The 27,520-nt window shown below is 38.2% G+C and overlaps 1 protein-coding gene across 1 annotated transcript; it reads left to right on the top strand.

Moving 5' to 3' along the window:
- The first annotated feature begins 272 nt into the window (after positions 1 to 272).
- Positions 273 to 16,807, top strand: st6galnac5b (ST6 (alpha-N-acetyl-neuraminyl-2,3-beta-galactosyl-1,3)-N-acetylgalactosaminide alpha-2,6-sialyltransferase 5b). The gene is made up of 5 exons (XM_038269672.1): positions 273 to 437; positions 830 to 1,033; positions 13,396 to 13,805; positions 14,262 to 14,369; positions 16,344 to 16,807. Exons 1-5 carry the CDS (start codon positions 423 to 425, stop codon positions 16,585 to 16,587), a joined length of 981 nt encoding a protein of 326 aa, XP_038125600.1. The 5' UTR covers positions 273 to 422; the 3' UTR covers positions 16,588 to 16,807.
- Positions 16,808 to 27,520: the final 10,713 nt, after the last annotated feature.

Genomic DNA, 27,520 nt, shown 5'->3' with positions numbered 1-27,520 from the left:
TGTAACTCAAGCTCGTATTTATTGAATTATGCATCCTTTCTGTATGTTGATAATAATGTCAGGAAACTGTATCCCTGCAGTTTAGACATCCCATCCACTTTAAGCATCTTTCAGGTTTAAAAACATTCTCTGAATCCTCTTGAGCTTCTTGTCAGACCTGTAATAAATGTCAAAACATTAAGCTCAAGTATTAAATAAAACTGGGAGTGTTAGGTGTTTAGGTGTTTAGGACCATGAGGAGTTCTTTGCTTTAGGATGCTGGGAGAGCGGAGTATTGGAGCGTCTCTTTCTGTTGCTGTGTGCTCCTCTCTGTGATGCTGCCGACCATTCCAATATTACACATGCTGAGGAGTCCCTCACGCCGGGTCCCGATAGGATGAAGACTTGCACTGCACGCTGAAACAACGAGGGGGGAAGTCAAGATGAAGATAAGAGTGGTAATTAAGAATGAGAGTGATGGGGGAGGAAATCTGTCCTGGGGGATTCTATTTCTTTGTGTTGAGCTTTAATGTTTGTGCCACTCAGAAATGAGTTACCGACTGTTCTCTATTCACCGTGACCCAATTGCATTGTGCAGCTACATATTAATAATATTCATGAAGGATAATCCTATAAGAGCTCATCCTTCTGAACTTTTTCTTCATTGACTGAAGATATTATTAGCCTACAACACATTTGAACTGATCAGTCTGAAACATGTTTCCTGTTCAAAGAGCACAGCTACAACTGTACTCTTCTCCATCACCAGACTTTAAATGTTTGCAAACTTGTCTGTTAATCTGTCCTAATCAGAGGTATCAATATATCATTGTTTTGTTGTTCTTCTAAGTGTCAAGGGGTTGGTGGCATCATCATCGTTACCATGGTTACAGGATTTATGGTGGTGTACAACATCTCTTGTGGGAGCTCACCTTCCTCTGCCTCCAGATCACCATATTCCCAGCACGTGGATGCTGCAGCCCCAGCCACCAAGCGACCAGACAGTGTGCAGGCATCTACCCTAGATGGGTTTGCAGGTGTTATGGACTTTAAGGTAAACATGCATCCTTTGTTCATGGATCTGAAACATCCCATACTGCAGTGGTGCTATACCTGATTTACCGTGAACCATGGCCGTGGGAAGTGGGAGTGCTGCAGCACTATTAAGTGGCAAGAGGGAGATTTTTTAAAAATGTCTTTAAAATTCTTTGCACAATTAATACATTTCTGCAAAGTATTTTGCCTTTTTTTATTTTACTATTACGTTAATTTGGATTTTAAGTTAATTATGAGGCCTAATCAACACAAGTTGCAGAAGACTGGTAAATTTACATAGTCTAATATAGAAACAAGGAGGAAAAATGGCACAGAAACGCATTTCGATTATTTTTGGAAAACCACCATGAATGAAGAATAGGACTAGTTTCACAACCACCACAATGGATAGCAGTCAGAGTGAGGAGAATGTCAGCGCGCTTGTGATGGCAGTTGTGCCAGCAGGTCGAGCCCCAGCACCCGGGAACCAACCTAGACCAGGGCACCCTGCCCGTAGCTCAAAGTAAGAGCACAGTCCCGCAGAGCACTTTCATATCTATTCATGCAATTTAACGTAACCATAGTATTTTACAGAGTGTCATTATTATCTTTGATCTATTTTGATCCTGTAATCTTTGTGTAATGGATGTGGAGAACTGTTCAATAACATTTAAACATTGTAATATAATTATTTCCTTGTGCTTTGCGTAAAAGGATTTTGGAGCTAATAGAGTCACGTGTGACATTAACACAGTGACTCAGGTTCGTGCCCGCTCACCAAACTTACTTTGTTTTGGTGTTAATGTGAAGTTTAATTAATAGCACATTATTTCACCTGAGAACTGATGATGTCTGTGTGTTACAGACCCCGGTTGCATGCATTGAAGTGTATTTGAACTCAAAGTAGTGAATCTTATTTATTTGTATTTACTGTATTTTAAATAGGCATATAGGTTCATAAGTCTTTTGTCCCAAAAAAAACCACAAAAAAAAACAATTGCAGCACCCCCTGTTCAAAATGACTTCCAGCGGCCCTGTTGTGAAATATTCTGAAATAAGGTTAGGTTTCTTTTCCAATATATCCGTTCTTTATGAAAATAAAACAGCTACGATTTTTGTGAAATGTGTCAAAATCTGGCAAAATGGTGTTGACTTTGACATGACGTACATGGGTATTAAAACAATTTTGCATGCATTGTCAGAGCCTACACTGTATTCATTTTGTTTTTATACACGTTTTTAGATTCTTTGCTGTCTGATAGGTTAGGGGTTGGCAGAAGAAGAGGCTGTACCAGGATACCTTTCATGCAAGAACCGCTACTATAGGCATATCTAAAGCATTATCCAAGATTGCAGTTTCAACATTTGAAATTTGCATCTTTGCTTTGGGTGCTTCTGTGTTGAGTAGCATCACAAAAAAGTTATGCCAAAAAAAAGTGACTTTTCTACTCCTTTATTACATGTTAAGTCAATTGGAAATAAATGCTGTCTTTTATAAAAAAAAAAAAAAAACATCACTTCTGGGCTGTAAGCCAAATTCAACCAGCTTGCCAGAGAGCCTCATACTATACCTTACCAACTTTACTTTCCTCCAACCTCTACTGCAATGTGTGTTTATGCACATTCCTCCACGAATATTCAGTATTTTACTGGATTGGACATCAATTCTCCGTCAATTATTAGCTTCTATAGATAGTGACCTGAGCATGCAGGCTCCATCATGTCAATAAAGTCATACTTTTCTGATGGCAAATAAAAAAGCATTTGTCACAGAAACTGCCATAGCATAATTCTTTTCTTCATTTGTTATTAAATATGGCTCAAATGAAATTTCATTACATAAAAGCATGTGCTGCCCCTTACTACTAATCAATAAGCAGTGTATAAACTGTGTGTTTATGGTGTTGAGAGGTATATCTACTGCGCTATTGGGATTGCTTTCCTGTCAGTTTGAATTTCAACAGTTCAAGCTCAATAATTTTGATTACTTTATCCCTTTTTTGTCATATTTTGTCCTTTAAGCTGAAATTTATAAATCAATATAAGAAAAAAAAGGGTTAATGAGTGGCCACAGCGACACATGTCCCACATGAGAAAGAGAATAAACACAGATAAAACAAAAACAAAAAAAAGCTTCTGTTGCTATAAGTAAATATTTTTCATAATGAAACAGGAAAGCTATAAACACAAGTGGTGACAAGACAAAAAACACTGGCATCTAACATAACTAACTGAAGGTATTATTGTTTGATATTCATGGATTCATGGATAATTCATGGATAATATATCCATGAATTTACATTTTGTGCAGAATTTATAAACTCCACTAATTAATCTCAATATAAGATTATTAAAATCCTTGTATTATATAATTAAATATAATTGTGTGGAATGCTTCATTTTGTCTTCTTTTAAACACTACTACACCATGGCATACTGCTAAACAATATCTTTATTGAAAACTGTGTTTAAGGTCAGTTATATTTCAGTTAAATTCAAATCAACTTGTCAGAGTAATAGCTCAGTCCATTTTAAATGTTTATTTGCCTTCTTCATTTGCTGCTGTCCTGATTCAAAGCATGGTGCCTGTGTGTGTCTTTTGAAACATTAATGCCTCCGTCATTGCATGTAGTCTATTTTACATATTTCTATCCTTTTTACCTAAGACATAGCCTGAATGGGGATGTTCCTTCTGAATAACTTAAAGTTGGCTTAAAAATTAACTGCATTATGTCCTCATTTGTAGATGGCTTGCAATTGAATTGTCTGCCAAGTGCATAAATATACATACAATAACTGGTAGTTTCCGCTTTATTATTTCCATAGATATAAACCCTTTAACAAGTTTTATAGTCGGTGGTTGTGGATGTAGGTGCTGAACTAGCAATGTAGGAATTAGGCAACCAGCTGGAGCTTCTTACTATAGAAGCAGCCCGATCAGTAAGGGACCCCACTGGTTACACCCCCCCCCCCCCCCCAAATAGTGCCCCTGGAATATTGATGTAAGTTTAAAAGGAATCATTTTGATTTATATTCAAAACAAGAGAAAAAAAGTGACACTATACAGCATGGCCTTCTGCTCCCGCCCTTTCAATATACTATATTAATCTAATCCATGTCATCACATAAAACATATGGAAATGCAGTGTCCTACTCAACTTAAAAGAAAAAAAGTATTTGTACAAAAATATATTTATTAGAAAATTGTACCAAGTCCCATCTGTTTTCTGAATATCTTCAGATCTCTCAAAAAAAGACATTTAGATGTGTGGTGAAAAGTTGCAATATGGCCTCCAAATCGCTATTCCATATAATGAATACCCATTCTACAGTACCATAACCTAACAATGAGTAAGAAGAAAAAGAAGACTGAAAAAAGTGTTATTTGCATACACTTAACACATCAACTTATTGCACAAGCGGCCTGGCGAATGTGTTGTAAAATGTTTTATTTATTGTTTTTGACAAGACAAATAAAAATTTCTAGACAAGATGACAATAAAACAGAACAAGTAAATGAAAGAAAGATTACATTTATATAATTAATATTCATCCAATGTTTGAATAGAGCTCATCATGGATAACAAAAATTAAATGAATTTTTGGGGTCTCACCATTTGAACAAGATTCAGTAAAATCCAATTTATACCAGCTCCTTTGTTTCACTGAGTTTAAAAACAACTTTTGTCTGTTAGAATGAGCATACATTAAGACAAAGTTTATTCCAAACATCCAAAAAGTCATCATCTCCTTCAACATTTTTTTTTCAAGTTGTAAATTGAGTGTCTCCATTTTTTATAGCATATTTACAGTTTTTCAGCTCTTATATAATTAAAATTATTACAGATCTTTTTTCATTTAAAAAAAATATTCCTTATTGTCCCACAGTGTGGAAATAAGTCCTCTACGGTTAACCATCCCTTTATAGAGCAGTGGGCTGCACACACTATATAACACTTGAGGAGCACTCTGGGGGTTAAAAATGGAAATATGTCAAGGAGTGTATGATCCAATTCGCAAGCCACTTCATAATTTCTTTAATAAAAGGTAAAAATGTATTTCACTAAAAAAGTACAGTTAGACAGAACTTTGTTTGATTTTTTCCACATTCTTTTTTTTTTTTCATCTCCTATGATCTAAAGTAGGAAGCTGAATTTTCCTCTAATAGTGCCAGCTCTAAATTCACTCTGTGCTTTACTCCCCTTTACAATTCATAATTAATGTGATCATCATACAATATTTAGTAACAAAAGCAGAAAACCAGATGGATTTCCACCAAAATTCCTTTTAGAAAAGCTTTGTCTATGCTGTATTCTTTTGCCACGAGAATGCACAAACCTATCACTCATACCGAGGGCATTGTTACTGAGTCTTCACACATCATGCCTCCCCCTCAGAGAGAAGATATACAGTTAGACCCTGGAGTGTTGCTCAGACAGCACTGAAGCTGAGGAGGATTTAGAAGGAAAGCACTTTAGCTACTGCTGCTGACTGCCTAATGATCAACAAGAAGAAAACGTGAGGCTGGTGTTGATTTGGACTGAGCTTGATTTCAGCTGCTGGACTCCTTTTTGTTACTTCTTTCAGCCTGATGTTCAATTTGGCACTTTGCATACATTTAAGAGTCCCTCGCCACCTATCTTATAATGATTTTAGTGTCTGCTGCATGCTAGAGTCCCAGAAAGACTAATCATAGCAACTTATTATGGGATATTTGGAGTGTGTGCATCCATCTGAGCAGTTCACCTCTGTGTCATCTAAGGTCTTCTGCTGCTTGATGAGTCCAATGTTTTAAAAAGGGCTCAAACACACATTCATGCTCACATGGGCAGTCGTGGGTGGGCAGTCGTGGGTGAGCGGTTAGGGTGTCAGACTTGGATCCCAAAGGTTACCGGTTCGACTCCCGACCCGCCAGGTTGGTGGGGGGAGTAATTAACCAGCGCTCTCCCCCATCCTCCTCCATGACTGAGGTACCCTGAGCATGGTACCGTCCCGCCACACTGCTCCCTTGGGGCGCCATTGAGGGCTGCCCCCTTGCACGGGTGAGGCATAAATGCAATTTCACAGTGTGCAGTGTTCACTTGGGTGTGCTGTGTCACAATGACAATGGGAGTTGGAGGAGTTTCCCAAAGGGCTTTCACTTTCACTTTCACTTTATTCTCATACTGCCAAAACTCTAATGCAGACGACCCATTCGAATTCTCCAACAGAATTAAATTTTCATGCTGTCGTTGGCTCTGGAGATGCTTGAAACTGAGAGGAGTTTAATGTGACGTCTAGACAGGTTTTATGGTCTGAACGAACTCATGAGCACGTCTTGCTTAAAAGGAACATTTCAGAAAGAGTATTTGCACCTCTCAAACACAACAATTATTTTTAAATAATGTCATCTGGGTTTTATGAGATAGATCCATACAAAGGTGCGTATAATTGCGGAGTGAAAGAAAAATTACCATTTTTATAATTGAGACGTGAAAAGTTAGGTCTGCATTTTCATTCATTCAAATTGAAACAGTACTTTATTTTTTCATGTACACGTATGGAGACTTAGGCTACATCCGCCACCTCGTCTGGATGTGGCCCCCTCTTAAAAAGTAATTTGTCTAAACAGTGTTCTTTTGAAGTACTTTGTAATGTCCATGTTTGTATAAAAGTACTTTACTTATAAATGGACTTACCTACTTACTACCCAAACGCATTTTTGTGTGGACAACCCCTTTAATGTTTTCTCATTCATGTTTGTATCACGGCTGCTCAGTGGTGCAGTAGGTAGCATCACTGCCTTGCAGCAAGAAGGTTCTGGGTTTGGTTCCCGGCCTGGGGTCTTTCTGCATGGGGTTTGCATGCTCTCCATCCGCATGCTTGGGTTCTCTCCGGGTACTTCGGTTTCCTTGCACAATGCTTGTTAGGGTGTGTGTGAATGGTTGTTTGTCATGTTTGTCTCTGTGTTGCACTGCAATGGAGTGGAGACCTGTCCAGGCTGTCCTCTTGCCCATAGAATGCTGAAGATAGACACCAGCCCCCCCTCATGATGCTGCTTGGGATAAGTGTGACAGAAAATGGAATAGAATCTTTCCATTAAACTGTGGTTCAAGCTCAGTCAGAACACTGGGAAAAAACTTTTTGAACAATAAGTTTAAACTTTTGCAACAAATTTTACAAATAGTTCAGATCTTTGACAAGGCAATTTTTGCAAATGCATGTGTATTTCTCAAAAAAAACCCTTGTATTTTGTTACAGCTGTCTCCCCGTCAGTCTGCTTCCCCGTCCTTGATAAAGAAATCCTCAAAACACAATGCTGCCTCCACCATGTTTCACAATGTGATTTTATTTTCTTTAATTTTTTGTTCAGGTTTTTTTAAGGTTTTAGCCAGATAGTGTTTTGTTCCTCTCTGTTTTCTGTTCCTCTCATCTCATACAGGTGTGAAAGCAAACTTCTAGGGGTTACTGTATATCTTCTGTGTTGTCTATTTTTGCTGTTTTGTTTGTTGTTGCTCTATATCCATCAATGATATTGATATTCCTCAGGGAAGTTTCTTCCTGTTTAAAGAGAGTTTTTCTCTCCACTGTCACTTTAAGCATTGCTTGATGTGAGGGAATGCTGTTGAGTCAATGAGTCGATGCAATCAACTGATTTACCTTATATATACATAATATTCATATATCCATATACAAACAAATATTGGTGGATGACAATGAATGAAAAACAGACAGAGGGGAGGGGACAGTAACTCCCCCTGAATTTGTGGTATGGAGTGAGTTTTAGGATAAAAATGAAAATTCAATAAAAACTACATTCCATAAAACCTGTGGCCTTGCAATATTTCCCAGAATATTTTTAGAAACTGCAAACGACACTGTATACAAAGGAACACTTAAGAAGTACTCTCTTTTTTTTTTTGTCATGGTTAAATATGAATAAATGATTCTCTCCGAAGAGCACTGTTTTTCATTCAATGTTTATTTATTCAAAGGTCTGTGGTTTGCATCTCTAGCGTCTTCACTTGATTTTAAAAGCCCCTTCGCTTTTGTTATGGAATAATCAAGCTGTCAGAGCTCAGGAAGCAGGTCTGCAGAGTGAAATTCGATGACACTTTTAGTTTCTAGCACAGTTTAAACTCAAAACCAAGCTGTACAGCCTACGGCTGACTTTTACATGTGTATCCCAGGTTTCCCAATAATTAAAATGATTAAGCACTTAAGAGTAATTTGCTTTAGAGGAAATGAGTCTATGTATCTTCTTGTATGTAGAAATGAAATGAAAAGAAAAATTATTTTGGACTTCTCCTGGCTAAGGAAAGGATGGGCTGGCTTGTGCAGCGAAGTGTGTAATTTGCTCCTACCCACCTGGTATCCAGGAATTGGGTCTGCTTATACAGAGCCCACATCTGGATGAGATGGTTGCTTTGGGGAAATGTCTCAGAAAATAAGAGTTATTCTGTGCACAGAGACTGTGGTTGTGTTTTATGTGTTTACAAAAGATGTTATAGAAGGCTTTGGATTTTAGCCTCTTTTTGAAACTCAGCAGTATGTTACACATTCATACTAAGCAATCATTCAGTGCATACATCACATAGGTAGTGGAACACTAAGGCTACTTTCACAATGCAGACATTAATGTTTAGTTCAGATTTTTTTTTGTAAAATCCGATTGCTTTGCATGGTTTTTCACATTTCCAAATATATGGTATATATTTGTATGTTAGGGCAGGCCATATATCCAAGTGGCTATAGATTTGGCTCTCTCATAAAAAAAAAAAAAAAAGAAGAATCTGTGTTCAGACTGTCATGAAAAGATCAAATACAGGTTGCATATTGGTAAAAAACAAAATCAGATTTGGGTCACTTCAGGCTTCAGTGTGAACATAGCCTAATATAACTATAGCAACAGGAGAGGCAGCACCTGCACTGCTGGTAATCTTAAATGTGTGTACGCAGACAGACATATTCACAAAATTATCTGCATCAAAGAAGCTGGTGGAGTGTGAAGCTCAGGGCCAAGTTGAGAATGCTGATAGAATTTTCCATAAAGTTTGTGAATAATTCACATCTGGAGTCTTCCGTAGGATCATTTAGCGTCTGACCTCTTCATTTTTAACTCCAAAGCCCTAGTTGGATAGTTTGACAGTGTAACAATTTTTCTACACAATCCTGAACTCCATTATTGTTTGGGTATGACCAGTAGTCGAGTTGTAAAAAAAAAAAAAAAGGAAGGGGGATGGTGGATTTATTTTTTTTTTTTGGAAGTATACATAGACTAATTAATATATTCTATTAACCTAAAGCACTATGCATGGTATGGTTGTTACATGTCAGGTACACCGGTCATTGAACTTGACCAAGGCACCTTTCAGTAGAACTGCATTCAGTCCCTGGACTAGCATGTCTATCACTGCCCCTACATAGTTAAGGACTGATTTCCCACTGTTATCAGCTTCATAGTCATGGTAGGACACTTCTTTGATTTTACTTTGGAAAATCTTTTGGCAATGAATCTATTTAGATTTGGAACAAAACCTCATTAAACATTTCAAATGAATATCTGAATCTTTTCAATTCATTTATCTTTCTATTTAAATTCAATTAATTTAAATGAAACAGCTGAAATAATTTTCATAATCCGAATAAACTGCATACATATTCAAATACATTAGACTTAGCCTGCAAATTAAATAAGCCTGTATAAAATATATGAATGAATAAGTTAAAACTATTCTAACAGGTCCATCGAACTAAGCTATTGACCATTGACTGGGTGACAGGCATTATCTAGCGCTTTATAGGACACCCAATAGCGGCCTTTCTTGCTGGGGAGTTGGCAACACTGGTGAAGGGATGAGAAAAGCAGAGAAGATAAACTATTGAAGAAGAATTCTAAATTTGGACCAACAAAAGTGTTTTAATATATGAAAAAAATTATAATTAATTTGAAATGGGTCTTAGAGTTCAAAAAGTTCTTGTTCTCCGCACATCCCCTCCCGAGTTTTTTCTATATTGTGGCATTTTGAAACAACTTTGTCAAGAAGAGCCAGCACCATTGCAACCCTGCAACATTCTGCAGGCAACTGTTGGGAAAGCTGAGTGACAGCACTAGGAGGATATTTCATACCGTAATTGTTAAAAAATATATAGTTTTGACTAGTTCAAATTAACTGAAATATCTTGATTATAATTCTGGCTGTGTGACACTTTGAATGACAAATAAGATTACGTCATTTGAGATATCTCAAACTGCATTTTGACTCTCCAAAAATTCAGAGGGCCACATACACATACCTGCCTTTGCCTAGGGCCCCAAATTTCCTAAATCCACCCTTGCTTCGATTCTGTCTTATGGGTTCCTCTGTTGTGCAATTACCTCCCCTGTCACAGGAGCACGCATCACCCTAAACTCACGCCCCTTAATGAGAAACGGATTGAAATATGAACGTGAATGAACATATTCTTAAAGGGATAGTTCGGTATTTTTGACATGAATCTGTATGGCATCCCCATCACCAGTGTCATGCAATCACACTGACTTACCCCTGGCAGCATCCTGTGAGCAGAGTTCTCGTCCAGCTTTGGTCAAGCCGAAAGTAGTCCGGCAGGTTTGCTAGACCCAGCGAAATAAAACGTTTCTCTTCCCAAAACATTATGTGTTCAAAAGAGTGATATTTTTGCATCCCAAAAACATTGTAGTGGAAAAAGTCACACGTCGTTATCACTTGGTCCTATTTTCTCTCTGTTCGTATCAGTGCGCGCCGTCATTCAGACAGCGAGCTCAACAACAGCCAGATGCATGTCTTGCTCCGCCTAGCTAGGAGCTAGGCGGAGCAAGACATGCATCTGGCTGTTGTCAGGTTAGTAGGCCCTAGCTGTCAGGTCATGGTGTCGCGCGCACTGATACGAACAGAGAGAAAATAGGACCAAGTGATAACGACGTGTGACTTTTTCCACTACAATGTTTTTGGGATGCAAAAATATCGCTCTTTTGAACACATAATGTTTTGGGAAGAGAAACGTTTTATTTCGCTGGGTCTAGCAAACCTGCCAGACTACTTTCGGCTTGACCAAAGCTGGACGAGAACTCTGCTCACAGGACGCTGCCAGGGGTAAGTCAGTGTGATTGCATGACACTGGTGATGGGGATGCCATACAGATTCATGTCAAAAATCCCGAACTATCCCTTTAATGTTTTCATATTTCTTATACATGGATGCCTTAAAATGGATAGTTTTGTTGGACAGATCAATTTGAATTAATAGGATTTTACTAGGTGTGCTACAGCCAGTGTGTGATGAATAAATTCTCTGCTTAGTGGATGCCAATTCCCGATTTTGCTATCACCACCATTCTAGATCATTTATGACACCTTATTTGTTAAACTTAGAACCTGCCAAAGATTCCCTCCCCTCCTCATTTTTACATTTATTGTCCCAGACTTATGAAATTCATACTACAATCACAGAGAATAGATATGATTATGTGGAGAAACTTGCATAATTGTAAACACATTATTTCTCAAACTAAGCAGGGGAGGAAGATCTTGGCAACTTAGAACCTGGAACCTGCGGAAGATTCTCTCCCCTCCTTATTTTCACGTTCCCTCTAATAGCATTGTCTTCGACGCTTGGCCGTGATGCTGTTCAGAACAGGGCAGCCTGTGCACTACTAGTAGCCTGCTAAATGTTGAAAGGGCAATATTATTGCCATTAATCTCAATATATAATAGAAATTTACACATTCAGTGATAAAATGCCACAGGGGATAGTATGGGGGGGAATCGTCATTTAAGAAGGGGATGATTTTTAAGATCTGTTTAAGAAGGGGGGTGCCATCCTCCCTCAACTCGAGTACTGGGTATGACCATGTAGTATAATATAACATTTGATCCTGCAATGATGATGTATTATGAGAGAACAGACTACTGTTAGCTTTCTACAGTTTGGTTTATAAAAGGACAGGAACAGTTTTTGCTCTCAAATAAATGGGGCAAGATCCACCTTGTGCTGCCTGCAGGAAATTAACTAATTCATGGGACGGTTGTACAAATAGTCCCCCCTTAGTGCAGCAAGCACCGGGGCTAAATGCCTATTGATTGGCTCACATCAGCTCAAATATTCAAAAAGAAGAGGGCGGTGCCAAAGGAAGAAAAGGTGCATGGGGGTATATACAGTTTATACAGTGTGTTCAACTTATATATAAATGATAGCTGAAATCTCTTCTTTTTTTTTTTAATAGATGGGTTTTTATCTATAAAGCTATATCACTGGGTGTCAAATATAAAGAAACAGTTTGTTGCACAGGGTGTTAAATAGTAATTGAACATTATACATTGCACAAGTTATTGCCGTTGTAGTGTCACAGTTTTAGAGTCTGGTTGCAGCAGGGATGATTGACCTGTGGTAGCGATCCTTTTTACAAACAGTAAAAGTATTTCACAAAAGGAGCTGCTCAGCTCCACTACAGACTGGTGCAGGCTTTATGTGATTTAATGTAAGCATATAAACAGCTGTGCAGGCCTCAAAGGTCAGTAGTTAACGTGATATCCTGAAAACCTAGTAAGACACAAAATAGTTCAGGAAAAAAGTTAAACTGACAGATTGGACAAGGAGAGCTTTGACTGGAAAATACTGGAAAAGCAGCCAGAAGGGAGATAAATGAAAAGCAGGGCAGTGTGACAAGAACAAAGAACAAAAAGTGAACTAATAGCCAATCCACAAAGAAATTAACTAAAACTAACATTTGATCTTTATTTTTGCCAGCTATTTTTGTGCTTCTACAGCACAAAAATAGAGGCATAAAATAAACTCAAAACTCAAACACCTAAGGATTAGGGCAGTCATGTAATCTTTTTGACAAAGTCGCCCGTGTCAGATAATCATATCTGCCTCCTCGAGACAGTTCAGCTAGCTCAATCTACAATAGCATGAAAACTGAGTTTAAAATACTTGGAATATTTTAACCAACAATTACTGTAGTCCTCTGCAATACAGATATTTCACACACTGATAGAGCAATGGTGATATTTCCTGGATAATAGCAGAAACTGCAGTGACAGGGTTTAAAACATGTTCTACAGTGGCCTAAAAAAGTCTAGACTCTAATCCAACAGAGAATTTTTGGTAAAGCTTAAAAGCTAATATGTAGAGGTACATTAAGTCTATGCAATCTGGTTTGAAAATGTTTAAAATATGCTATAAGGTTGATAAAGAAAAACTTAAAAAGACTTGATTGTAGCAAAAGGACATTAAGTGAGAGACATCTGAAAGGTTCAAAGGGTCTGAATACTTTTAAAAGGTGCTTGATCTGTTAATCAAAACAGCACGAAAGATTTACGGAAAAAAAAAAACGACTATTCTGGTTTAATTTCTTCCTTACTCCCTTTTTTATTTACAGCCTCTGAGGATGCACTGCAGTACATGCGCCCTAGTGACCAGCTCTGGCCACCTGACTGATAGCAACAGGGGCAAGGAAATTGACCGCTCAGAATGTGTCATTCGGATGAATGATGCTCCCTGCGCAGGTTATCACCTGGACGTTGGCAGGCGCACAAGTCTGCGTGTTGTTGCACATTCTAGCCTGCAAAGGGTTCTCCGGAGAAGACAGGAGCTGCTTAACGGGAGTCAAGAAACAATATTCATCTTCTGGGGACCAAGCAGCTGCATGAGACGGGATGGTAGAGGCCACGTTTACAACAACCTTAGACTATTAAAACATCTACTTCCCAAACTTAAAGTGTACACAATATCCAGGACAAAGATGCTAAAGTTTGATGAGTTATTCAACAAGGAAACAGGAATCGATAGGTAAATATTCATTGCACATGTTCAGTTTTTTTTATACAAAAGAACTATCAGCCTGTGATAAGAAGTAGACATATAGCTGTTTATAAACTAAAACCAAAAAGAACTGTAAAAAACGAGGATTTTGGTAAAACTACAAGGATTTCTACTGTGAAAAAACACTGGGTGAGTGAACATGATAAAAAGTAGAATAAATAAAGGCAGCTGACTGATGTGAATCCAGCTATTCATATGAGCTCATTTGCATTTAAACTATGAATTCCCTGGATGAAAAGCTGATGTGTATTAGAATGAGAATGCAGTCACTTTGAGCAATTGTGTCACATTTTCTCAAGTCCTTTTCTGTTCTGCACAATGCATATAAAATATGAGGAACAGCTGTGCTCTGTTTGTAGAAGCAGCCATGCTATGTGTCTGTGTGTACTGAGACATGTTAATCCTCTCGTGAATTCAATCCAGAAAGAGGTCCAACTCCTGGCTGAGCACCGGCTGGTTCACCATGGCTATAGCCCTGGAGCTGTGTGACAGGATCAAGGTATTTGGTATGGTGCCCCCCGATTTCTGCAGGTGAGTTTGTAAATCTTACTTAAATAGACCATTTTCTTTAGCTTCCCACATAAAATCTGTAAGACAAATGGCAAGTATCCTCTATCCATCCACTGCAGTAGAGAATAAAAAGGATTGTGTCTTTGAGAGGATATTTTTCTAAAAATAATAAGCATATACAGGGGTAATGACATTACAGGTCTATGCACTCTATTGAGATTCAGTAAAAGGAAATAAACTATTGTTCATATTTTTACCCTAAAATACGTGTTTGCCTTGCATTTGGATTGCACAGGATATATGTCATATCAAACGTGGATTCTTTCCCCCCATCGTCTCATTTTCTGTTCTTAATGTCATGATCGGTGTAAGGATTCTGACCCACATGCAGAGAAACCACTCAGAGAACACGGGGAAAAGTTTAACAGGTTTATTTGAAGGTATGTAAACAGAGGTTGGATCTGGACTCAAAGGACTGGTGAACAGGAACTGGAAAGTCTGAAGGAGAGATCACAGAGATAAGTTCAGGGACCGTGGGAAATGAGACTGCAGCTTGAATTATGCTGGAGAGGGACTCACGTTTGAGGGGGTTCTTGTCAATCCTTGAATCCAGTCTGTGTGGGATCATCCAGAAAAGAGAGAACTCGTTAGAGAGTGAACAGGTAGACTTACATTGGACCCAGAAGAGTAATGGAGCGGACTACTTGGATTTCCGATGGGGACTTGAACGGATCATGTGGAGGTTTTCCTTGCTCAGTGTAAACTCAGTAATTCCTTCCAGGGGGAGAAGGTCCAGGTTTCCAGTTTCCACAGGAAGGCTTCCTGCCAAAGAGCAAAGACAAAAACTCATAAGACTCAGAGAAAAAAAAAAAGCTAGGTTAGACTCTGCTAATCTCAGCTTGGCTAGAGTACCCAAAACTGGCAACTGGCAACACTCTGGCGTCGAGGTAGTGACAGCCCAATGCTCAAATACTCCTCCAGCAATGAACGAAAAAGCAGCAGGTGTGCAGGGAGGCCCAATGAGGACAGGGCACCACCTGGTGGTGGAGAGAGAAGAAACACACAAACAACCCACACAAACTGGATTCCTAACACTGTTTATTTCACCAAAGTTATGTCAGTCTCTTATGGATCAGTTGCTGTTTATATCAGGAGCTCCTTACTGAAGTGCTTGGTCAATATTTTCAGAATTCCTCTGCATTTAGGTTGGACTCACTGATAATTCGACTGCTCCCATATTTCAGTAAAGCTCAACCTACTTATACCTAAGCATATCTTTCAGAAGAATTCGTTTTGCTTCAAAAGGTTTGCGCTTTTTGCTTTGAACCCTAATAAAATGTAATGTTTAGTTGGCTATTCCTACCATCTAAGCCTTATTATCTGCGCATCGCTAAATAGGATTAGTTTGTCATATTCTCTTAGAGAAGGGCCAATGAACATACAGCTCAAGTGACACACTTTTCGTGTGTGGTTCTGATCCTAACATCTGGGGCCTTTTCTCAGTTTAAAGAAATCTCATCATGAGCATCTATAATTTAGCCTCTAACTTGCAAGAACAGTATTGCATTTATTGTCTGCAGAATTTTTCGTGACTTAAATGTAAAATGCATCTTTATTAAATATCACACTCTAAGTTTTAAAACAGAGTTTAGTTAGCTGTTTAGTATGCCTCTGTTATGTTCAGGGTCACTGAAATGTTTGGCGTTATTGTTTTCACATTAAGGGCACAGGAGACGGTTTGAAATATGTAGGGCAGACTTAGAGCATCAGAGGAAGATTACAGAGAATAATGAGTGTGTCTGTGAGCTCAGATTCTTCTTATGTCTCTGTTTTCTCTTTGTTCCTGTCTCCTTTTCCATTCCCCGCTGTGATTCTCTTGTACTCGCCCTCTCCACCCCTGCTTCTCATAATTATCCCCACACTGTTTTTCCATTCCTTCCCTGCACTTTGACTTTCAAGTCTAACTCGTCTCTCTCTCCTCTTACCCCTATGAAGATCCTCCTCACATCCCATGGTGCCGTATCATTACTATGAACCCTCAGGGCCAGATGAGTGCTCCATGTACCTCCTTCACGAAGGAAGTCGAATAGGAAGCCACCACCGTTTCATCACAGAGAAGACTGTGTTTTCAAACTGGGCACGGACTCTAAATATCCAGTTTTATCAGCCGGACTGGAAGCCCTCTCTTCTCGTCCCAAATATGAACAGCTCGCACTTTTTCAGTCCAGAAGGATCCTGAAACTGTTTCTATAGATCTGCTGGAAAGAACAGTGAAGAGCTCATCTTTGAACATGGTGAATCAGCAGAGCTGGCCCAAGATTGAAATGGGCCCTGGGCAAAATTTAGGTTTGCAAATATGATTATTACCGCCACAAACTTCTCATTTATTTAAAAGATAAAAAAAAAACACTGAAGATAAATTATATGTAATCCGTAAATAAATGTCTGAGAATGGAAAATTGTGCTGAATTTTTTTTTTCTTGCTTACAAAGATTGCAAACTGATTGATTCTTTTTTAGTATTAATAGCAGTTTGTCTGAGTTTCTTTGTACCGAATTTAAAGATTGATTTATTTATTCTTTACATTTTTGACACTCCTAAATCTGACAGATCTATAAAGAGTTTTTGATATAAGTCAAATTTGAATGTGTAAAGGAGTCAGCAACTTGATAAATTTAATTGGTTTCCTTTGATAAAAAACAAACAACAACAAAGATGCAGCTTGGCTGTATTGTTCTGTAAAATTAACAAAACTGGAATGCATGCAATTGGTTATTTGTATGACTGGACTAACTACATATTTCTCTATAAGAATTTAGTTCTTATTCGGTTTTATAAATTACCTTGCAACAACATTTATATTTAAATGTAGCTGTCTCAAAAAATTAACTAAATTAGAATACTTTTTTTCAGATCAACCTATTGAATAAATTGAATAAACACATTCTTGGAATTGCTGAGTTTAATGCAAAAAGCCATGGTCCGGCCTGAATTAATGCCAGACCTCTTGAACTTCAGGGAACTTTAAATAGAACTATTCAGACAAAATCAAGTAAATAGAACTATTTAGACAAAAATGTGTAAGGAAAATATCTAAAAAAGCTACACATCATACCTATAGACTAAAGAAACTCAAGAACAGTTGTGTAACAAAATTCTTCACATCTGTCAGTTTGTAAAAGGGCTAGAAGGGATTGAGGACCTGATCAGTGAGACATTATCTTCAAATGGAGAAAACATTGAAATGTCACAGACCTCTCTTGGAGAAGATAGTCTGCCAAAAGGGCTTCTTTATTTAAAACAGAGCCCAGAACATTTAATATACTGCAGTCTTGCTTCCCTGAGTTAAAATCAGTTTTTATGATGTCTGTTCAGTCCATTAACCACTGAAAACATTAGTTAGTCATTACATTCCTGTCAGGTCGCTTCAGCTCTCAAAATTCCACTGCCTCCACCTGAAAAAGCCTTGCCTCGACCCTGAGATCTTATTCCATTACAGACCCATTTCAAAGTTGGCTTTTTTTTTAAAGCTCCTTGAAAAAGTCCAACTCCACAATAATCTTCACATCTATAACCTGTATGAGAAATTCCAGTTTGGTTTTCGGTCAGCCAACAGCATGGAGACAGCTCTGTCAGCATCATGAATGACCTACCTATGTCTGTGAACAAGGGCTCACCATCTTTGCTCCTACTGCTAAACCTCTCAACTGCATGGACCATTACATCCTGCTCCACCAGCTACAGACTAAGGTAGGACTCTCTGCAACCACACTAAACCGGTCATATCGGCATCATACCGGCAAGTGGCACTTGGACAATAAAATTCACTATCCAATACAGTCTGACTATAGGCTCCCACTTGGTCAAATCAATAAACACAAGATTTCATTTCACTGTTACACAGTAACACTCCCATCGGTTCTATCAACTCCACTTCAGGATTGCCTGGAGGAGATAACGGAATAGATAGCTGAGAACTCTCTTCAATTGAATAGTAAAAAAAATGACGCAATCATCATTGGCATTCCATATCAAATCATCATCCCTTAGTAGTATTCCCATATTTCGTAATAATATTACCTCGTCATCCTCAGTCACTGTTATGAGGTTCCCCTTGTGTACTTCTGCTTGAGTTTCTTTTTAAAGTTTTTTGTTCAATTTTGATTTATGTTATGCCCCATACCTGTCTAAGTCTTTGAAAGGGGCGTCTGGCTGAAGAGGCGAGGTCTTTTGCTCTCCTGTACAGGGCTTTGGGTTGCGATGATAGGGGCAAGGGATCAACTGAGTTGATCTGCTGAGGTCTGATGTTCAAGGAGACAGAAGCAGACATACAGAAAGAAGCAGAGATACAAAAGGTAACTGCCAACCAGCCAATCAGTCCAGGAAACACACAGCTAGGCAGACGAGCTCTGAGCCAGCTCCCCTGTCACAACACAATGAAGGACCTAAGATTCCTTAAAAAGTACAATCTGCTCTACCCCCTCTTGTAGAAAACTTTAAAGTTGTGTCTCCTGTCAATTTTGTTTTTCAGGTGAACACAAGATATTATACTCCTCCACTTCTTTACCCATTATGTTAATGGCATTTCACACTTGCCTTTCTCTTCTGAAAACTACAATCTCCCTTATTTTGTTCACATTCAGGATCAGATGACTGTTGGCACACCATGCTCCAATGCAGTTCACCAGCTGAGTGTACTTAGCTTCTTGTCCATCTCTGATACACCCCACATCTACATCCAAGTATTAATGACAGGACCTATCCTGGAATTTGTAGGTGCAAAGTGTAAAAAGTTTTGGTGACAGTACCATCCCCTGTGCTGTTGACTACCTAGTTATATAGTTTGTCAGTAGTCTCTGATCCACACAATTGTTTAGGCCGCTACCTGAGTCTTCTGGGGTTTCTGACAAAACAAATCTGGGTGAAATGTGTTAAATGCACGAGATAAGCAGGTTTATGATAGATTAGAAATTATTAGAAATGTTGATTTCAGTTTTCAAGTTTTCGTTGCCAAGAGGGGCACAACCAGTTACTGGGTTTGGGGAGTAAGACCCTTTTCACAGTCTAGTTCAGATGCTATAGTTTTAGTCCTTTACTCAACCCCACCACCCCAATGTTGTTTTTTTTTGGTCTGATATTAAAATGTGTTGGGTGATTTGAAACTGTAGTAAAAAAGACTAGCGTTCCAGAAATGACTTGAAATACATCTTAACTAAAATGTTTACAGTGCTGTCAGAGAATTTAATGGCTTAAATGGGCCCCCTGATGGCCTGGGAGCCCTAAGAAAAAGCTTAGCTCTGGACTGCCTTAGGACAGCTCTGAAAATAGTTGAATTACAGAGGTAACTTCCTTTACCTTATGTTCTACTTATCAGCTTGAGAGAATAGGCTCAGGTCAGCATGTCTAGTACTGTGACAGCAAAGGGATGAATGTTGTAACGGGATCATGAGTCTGCAGCCATTTCATTTTTTTTAAGACCGGGGTCTCAATCTCAGATCTTTAAGGACCCACATCTTGTTACATTTTATCTTTAGCTTACTCCACAGTTCTCTAGCACATTCAAGCTTAATTTGGCTTTTGACTAATCCTTTCAGAAGAAACAGGTCAATAACTTACAAATTACGCCAACAACAAAAGTCATCATAACTGAGTAGGTTATGATTTGAGTTTCTGCTTAGAATGCATAAAACATGACTAGGATGATCTGCCACAGAAATCAGATCTGTAAAATGTATTGTATCAAAGTTGGGTTTATTTACAGTCATATGAAAAAGTTTGGGCACTGCTGTTAATCTTAATTAATTTTATTTCTAAATATTTAGGGTGTTTGCAACAGCTATTTCAGTTTGATATATCTAATAACTGATGGACACAGTAATATTTCAGTATTGAATTGAAGTTTATTGGACAGAACGTGTGCAATATGCATTAAAAAAACTTAATGTGCAAAAATTTGGGTTCCTGAATCATTTTATTGATTTGAATACCCTAAACTACTTTTCACTGACTTACTGAAACACAAAATTGGTTTTGTAACTTCATTAAGATTTGAACTTCATGGCCAGATGTATCGAATCATGAGAAAATGTATTTAAGGTGGCCAGTTGAAAGTTGTCCTCTTGTTTGAATCTCCTCTGAAGATTCATCATTGGCTCCTCAAAACAGCTCTCAAATTATCTGAAAACAAAGATTGTTCAACATAGTCGTTCAGGGGAAGGATACAAAACGTTTTCTCAGGGATTTAAACTGCAAGGAAAATAGTAAGGAAATGGAGGACCACAGGGACAGTTCTTGTTAAGCCCAGAAGTGGCAGGCCAAGAAAATTATCAGAGAGGCAGAGAAGAAGAATGGTGAGAACAGTCAAGGACAACCCACAGACCACATCCAAAGACCTGTAGCATCATCTTGCTGCAGATGGTGTCACTCCGCATCGTTCAACAATTCAGGGCACTTTGCACCAGGAGAAGCTATATTGGAGAGTGATGCAACAGAAGCCTTTTCTGCAAACATGCCACAAACAGAATCGCTTGAGGTTTGCAAAAACACATTTGGACAAGCCAGCTTCATTCTTGAATAAGGTCCTGTGGACTGATGAAACAAAGAGTGAGTTGTTTGGTCATAAAAAAGGCATTATGCATGGCGGCAAAAAAACCACAGCATTCCAAGTAAAACACTTGCTAGCCACTGTAAAAATTTGGTGGAGGTTCCATCATGCTTTGGGGCTGCGCTGCCAATGCTGGCACTGGGAATCTTGTTAAAGTTGAGGGTCCCTTCCAGGATCCAGAAACTCATTAAAAACTACAGGAAGCGACTAGAGGCTGTGTTTTTGCAAAAGGAGGATCTGCTAAAATTAATGTCTCTTTTTTGCTGAGGTGCCCGTGTTTTTGAACCTGTCAAAATTATGTTTTAATGCAAACTGCACATTTGCTTTTAGTCCAATAAATCTCAATTCAATACTGAAATATTACTGTGTCCCTCAGTTATTAGATATATTAAACTGTTTTTGGCTGTTGCAAGCATCCAAATACTTAGAAATAAAAATAGTTAACATTAATAGGGGTGCCCAAACTTTTTCATATGACTGTAGTTTTAGATTAATTCAGCCTTATGTAGAAAAAAAATCTAACAAATGTAAATCACATAATTCTTTAAACATTCATGCAGTCCTTCTTGTAACACGAATACCTATTTTTGCAGAGTTGTAAAGGGCTGCTTCCTACTCCAATGGTCTTTGGCCAAGAGCTGGAGTACACCCTGGACAGGTCATATTATCACTGGACAACCTAAACACACAGTATTAACCACTGTGCATGGGGGCAGTCTAGACAGGACAGTTAGTCTCATGGTTTTGGACTGTGGGAACCTGGACTACCCAGACAGAAGACAGTTGCAAGTTCTCCTATAATTGGAAGAATGCGCAACGACCACAAAGTAACATCACAGAATATACTACAAACAGCCCCATTTTAATATAATTTAAATACTAATATCACGGTCTAGCTCAGCTATTGTGATTCAGTGATTAATTATGTCAGATAATGTGTCTGATACTGCAAACAATGGGTTACTATTATTAAAGCCAAATCTCAAACCAAACCCTCCATGAGCTGTTTTTCCTGAAATAAAAAGCTTCATCTGTAATACTGAGAAATAATGACATAAACTTGGCTCCAGCAATGTCCTGGCACATAATCTGTGCTCAATTTGTAAAGGAGAACTCGTTGTGAGAACAGAATCAAATGTAGTCGTCCAACTCTAAACAGCAAAATGTAGGGAACGACTTTAGCAGAATTCAAGATGTGCTGTCCTGTAGAAGAAGCAGAGGATGGTGGTAAAATGCATTAAAACACATAGACTACAAAGTGTTTGTTCACATTTGACCACATTTATAGCAGTTAACGACAAACATGTTTTAGCTAAAATAAGATATTTTACAGTTAAAAAAGGAAATAACACAGAAGATATAAATAAACTAGTGTAATTTTAAAAAAAGAAACAGCATCAAATAAGGAACAGCGACATACCTACTTACGGTAATATGAAAGCCAATGAGTAGAGGTGGGTTCTTTAAAGCCTTGAGATTATAAGCTACTCTTATATGGATTGAGAGATATTTCACAGTTTGGAGGCTGCAAACATTCAAGAGCAACTGGTTGTTTGACCTTAGGGTTGTTTTGGATGTTAAGATTTGAATATGCTGGGGCATTGAACTTTAAAACCCTGCAGAAAATGTAATATCCAAACCCGTAACAAACAGAGAGGCAACGACATAAAGCCAGACCTGGAGGTATTTATTCCCTTTAAATAACCAAATCCCATGTGGAATCATAATGCAATAAAAGCTTCCAGCTGAATTGTACCATTTAGTATTAAAGGGATCATAGAATGCAAAACCGAGTTTACATTGTCATAGATGAATAACGATAGTTCAGTGGGTGAAATGGACGTACAGAGAAGTTCAAACCCCATCTACACCTCTTTTCTCTGCAAATCCAAACAAAGCCCCGAATTGACATCAACTCGGGGATGTTGCCTTATTTGGTTCTGGCCTGTACTGTTCTCACGCCCCGAAATTGACATACAGACCAACCCACTGGTTCACTGGCCCAAGGGAGAGTGGGTATTAAGTGTCGACTGCTGGCGTCTGACTGGACCAGACCTCAGCAGAGAGCCATGAGCTGCCCGTCCTCAGGAGGGGCGGCAGGCGGGGGGAAGCACGGGGCTGCCTGTGTCCAGGCTACCATCCGAGTCTGATTAAGTCGCTCGGTCCCCTGCTGGCTCCCTGCCCCCATCTGCCGGGAATCTCGGACCAGACCAGAATGTCCGGTGTGTTTCGACTACATGCTACACTGTAGTCGACCAAAATCCCGGAAGATTTTGAAATTCCCCAGGACATTTTTTTAGGTATGAAAAGTAGGACATGTCTGGGAAAAAGAGGATGTCTGGTCACTCTACTATATCAACAGTTTGATGTTTCAGTGAGCGAGTGCTTGTTGCTATGATGCGTCTTTGCTCAGCAGCTTTACTCATTGTAAACCAACCAATCAGCGCACAGCTCATCTAAATATTCATGAGCATACCATAAAAGGAAGAAAACCAGTCATTTCATTCTAGGGCTTATAACCAGGCTTGCATTAGGGCTCATAGAACAGCAAATATGGCATTTTCAGCCCAACCTATGTTACACACCCTATTCGGAGACCTTAAGGACCAGCACCAAATACCCTATAGAATCATTCTATGAACCCTTTAAGGTGTTATGCTAAGTTCAGTGACTTCTTAGATCAGCACTGTGCATCTGGCACATCAAGCCCAGTCAAGGTAAAAACATTGAGGTTTCAAAGTTGTTAAAAGTAAATATACAGCCATCCTAATTGCATTATAGTATTTGAACCCTGTAAAGAATAAGATCAGAATGAAAATGTTCTAGGGTTTATTTGCAAGAGGATTAACTATGTAGGTAGGATAAAGCTAAGATTAATATTTACTTTCAGGGTTTGGTAAAGAGTATGACACTTTTCCCAATTAAGAGACTGGTTTGAATTATTTAAATGAGAAATTGTTAAGTAAATTACAGCCTGACTTTGTTTTCAAAATGCTATCGTTCAGATATGATCTTTCTGTATGAAACAAATAAATACTGTACAAACCACAAAATAAATTTGCTAACATGGGACTGAATAGAAAAGCAAATTTAAATGCAAGTTTAAATAGAGATAAAACTTCAAAATGTTCTTTGTTTGATTATAATCATTTCGAACTTGTGTTTGACTGGGAAAAAAACAATATATCAGCAAATTCCATTCTGCCACATAACACCTACACCTGCTGTTGACAAGATTTTGTTCCAGTTATATTTCTTTGTTACAGCTAAGCCTTATAATTCAATCTACAATTTATAACCATCCTGCATTGCTGAAATATTTCTCAGATTAGAATTTAAGGGCAATCTTTCTAAGACAGCTAGTTTCAGAAGTTGTTACAGTAACTTTTGACTTTATTTAAGGAAGAAAAATGTACACGTGTTTGTTTTCTTTTATTAGCTTACACTGCCACCTGGTGGATACTAGCTTTATCTGCAATTAGATGGTCTAATTACAGCACCTGTCAAACTTCAGGCCTCTTGGCGAACCCAGTACAAAACAAGAATTCATCTGGCCCTAAAGAGCAAACAAAGGGTACATCATGTCATAAAGTAGAGACACATGCTTATTTAAAGTGCACAAAAAAAACAAAACAAAACAAAAAACAACATTTGGGTGGCAGAGAGGAAATTAAATAATTGAAGAGTCATTACGGAGAAAACAGAAGTGCAGTGGAGCCTCTGACTTTCCACAAAATCCCTACTGAATTTGATTGTTTGCTAGATTGGACCCATTAACATGGACGCGCCTGACGTAACATCTGCCAAAAATATGGGCTTAAAGATGCATCAACACTGAACCACTGAGATGTCAGTCTGCTAATCAATGTTTTAATCTTAAAGGATCAGATAAAAAAGCTTATTAAAGTTATTTTACTGTAAAAAATTACATAATGTCGCTTTTATTAATATGAAATGTTCAAGAGAATAAATTTGAATCAATAAAAAAATAAGAATATGATAAAAAAAAACAAGTAATATAATAATTAATAACAAAGTGAAATAAGTTAGATTACAAACATATACTAATGTTTAAACAGCACAGTCAAAAGCCTCTCAAAACAAACAAGTTTTAATCTCCATTCAAAGCACCCTATATCAGATTAATGGAGCATAAGAACTATAAACTGCTGCCCAATCTTTGGATGTGATCCAGAATATGCAGGACCAAAATACCTGAGAAGTCTGGCTGTTTGATACAGTGACAAATTGCTGAGCCGTTCAGTGATTTATAGGCTTAGAAAAGTATTTAAAGTATATCCTGTGAGAAACCGGAAGCCAGTTTAAGAAACTTGGATGATGTGCTCTGATTTCTTAGTTTTCATAAGGACATGGGCAGCACCATTCTGGACCATCTGCAACTGTCTAATCAACTTTTAGGGCAGACCTATAAAGCCACCCATGCAGTAATCAATTATACTAAAGGCAATAAAGCAAAATGCATGAATTTGGTTAAATCAGGAAATTTTGTCAAAATCAGTTGGAAAAAAATTTGGTACCAGGCTTGATATACTAGTCTTCTGATCTTTTTTTTTGTTCCAGTGAAGAAGTTAGAAAATTTATTAGGTAGAGTGGAGTTCAAATGTTCAAATACAATCACAAATGGGTTTGTTAAACAGTCAACTGTGGCAGATAATGATCATCATTAATGTTTTTGCTAATAAGCTAAAAGAAGAAAGATTCTCTTGGATTTTGGGATGGATATTTTAATATTTTCTTCTCAGTAATGACCTTGATTCTAATAGGGGCAATGGCATCAATGATGTCTGAAATTTTAGAATGAAAGTTATCTACCTAGTCCTCTACAAAGTTATGGGTCAAAGTGGGGGTGGGAGAATAAATCTTGATAAAGGTATCAGTAGTACTGTAAGTAAATATGTGCTTTCTTATGATGTATCTTTGAATAAAGCAATGGAAATTAAATTGTTTTTTAATATATTACCTTTTGTCTTTACTTTAACATCATTAATAATAATAGGGTTAATCATGGCAATTTGAATCACATCTCTCATAATAGCTATTGATTTTTATAATTATGAAATAAATAGGACTGCACAGTGTATTAGTGGGTGGCACTGGAGTTCCGGGTTCGATCCCCGGCCTAGGGTCTTTCTGCATGGAGTTTGCATGTTCTCCCTGTGCATGCATGGGTTCTCTCTGGGTACTTTACTTCCTCCCACAGTCCAAAAACATGACTGTTAGGATGATTGGCTTCTCTAAATTCTCCTTAGGTGTAAGCGTGTGCGGGAATGGTTGTTTGTCTCTCTGTTGCCCTGCAATAGACTGGACACCTGTCCAGGGTTTACCCCGCCTCCCACCCCTTGACAGCTGGAGATAGGCACCAGCGTACCTCACGACCTCAGCAGGGATACCCGTGGTGGAAAAATGGATGGATGGATGGATGGATGGATAGATGGATGGATGGATGGATGGATGGATGGATGGATGGATGGATGGATGGATGGATGGATGGATGGATGGATGGATGGATGGATAAAATAAAAGTATTCTAATAGTCACAATATAAACACTTGTATTGAAAATGAAGGATTAGTAGTAGTTACTCACATGCACATTATTGAGCTATATATAAGAACTCATTGTAGATTTGTGGCTTCAGTCTTTCAGCATTTATCCTGCTGACACATAAAAAAATGATGATGATTATAATATTATTAATAATAATAATTCTGCAGTCTAACTAAGTATGCAGCCGAGTGCAAATCAAAAACTGGATTATGTTAAATATTATAAAAGTGACAGTGTAATAAGTGAGCAAGCATTTTGATTATGCACTACTTTGTCCAATAAAGCAGGTCACTGCCTTCTGAATATGAATCCAAATACATGGGTGATTTTAAACAGTTTTTCGCATGATGAATTCAATCCACGAAAAATGTTCCAGGGTTCTCTGCTTTTAGCAATAGTAATTTTTTTTTTTGCTTGATATGCCATTAAGTGAGGAATTACATGGATTGATGTGCTCTGTTCCAACTTTGGTCCATTAAATGTTAGATATCAAGGCAAAGGAACAGGACAGAAAAGAGAAAATGTACAAGAACAGAAGGTACATTTCTTATCTGTGAAGCTTGTTTTTTGAGTGTCTTAGTGATTTTATGAAGATACCAGGAAAGAAGCTTAGCTGCTGTGGGAAAAAAGCATGAATTATGGGTTATTTTCCCATTTACCTCAATTTCCTCCAGGGTAAGTCTAAACCCTGCAGAGACTGTCGGTCTATTAAAGCAGCCAGATTTGATGTAGCCAACAAAATAATTTTATTTCTTTTATTTTCTACAGTGCCTCAGCTCGCTTCATATTGTTACCAGCCTCTCTGGCGTTTGGAGAGTGTGACACAACACTTAAGGGTGTAATGTCACCAGAGACGATTACATGAACAGTGACCTGACTAGGTAATTAGTGATCAATGGGCCAAGTAAGAAAACTGAAGGAGAGGTTTCATTACTGCTTCAAGATGACAAGATGTTCTGTTTGTCAAAGAGAACAGACAATACTGATTCAATTTTCGAAC

This window comes from Cyprinodon tularosa, unplaced genomic scaffold (assembly GCF_016077235.1).
Source record: "Cyprinodon tularosa strain WSP-4 unplaced genomic scaffold, ASM1607723v1 ctg735, whole genome shotgun sequence".
Taxonomy (NCBI): domain Eukaryota; kingdom Metazoa; phylum Chordata; class Actinopteri; order Cyprinodontiformes; family Cyprinodontidae; genus Cyprinodon; species Cyprinodon tularosa.
Note: the sequence above shows the minus strand (reverse complement) of the source record. Positions and strands in the feature narration are given on the sequence as shown.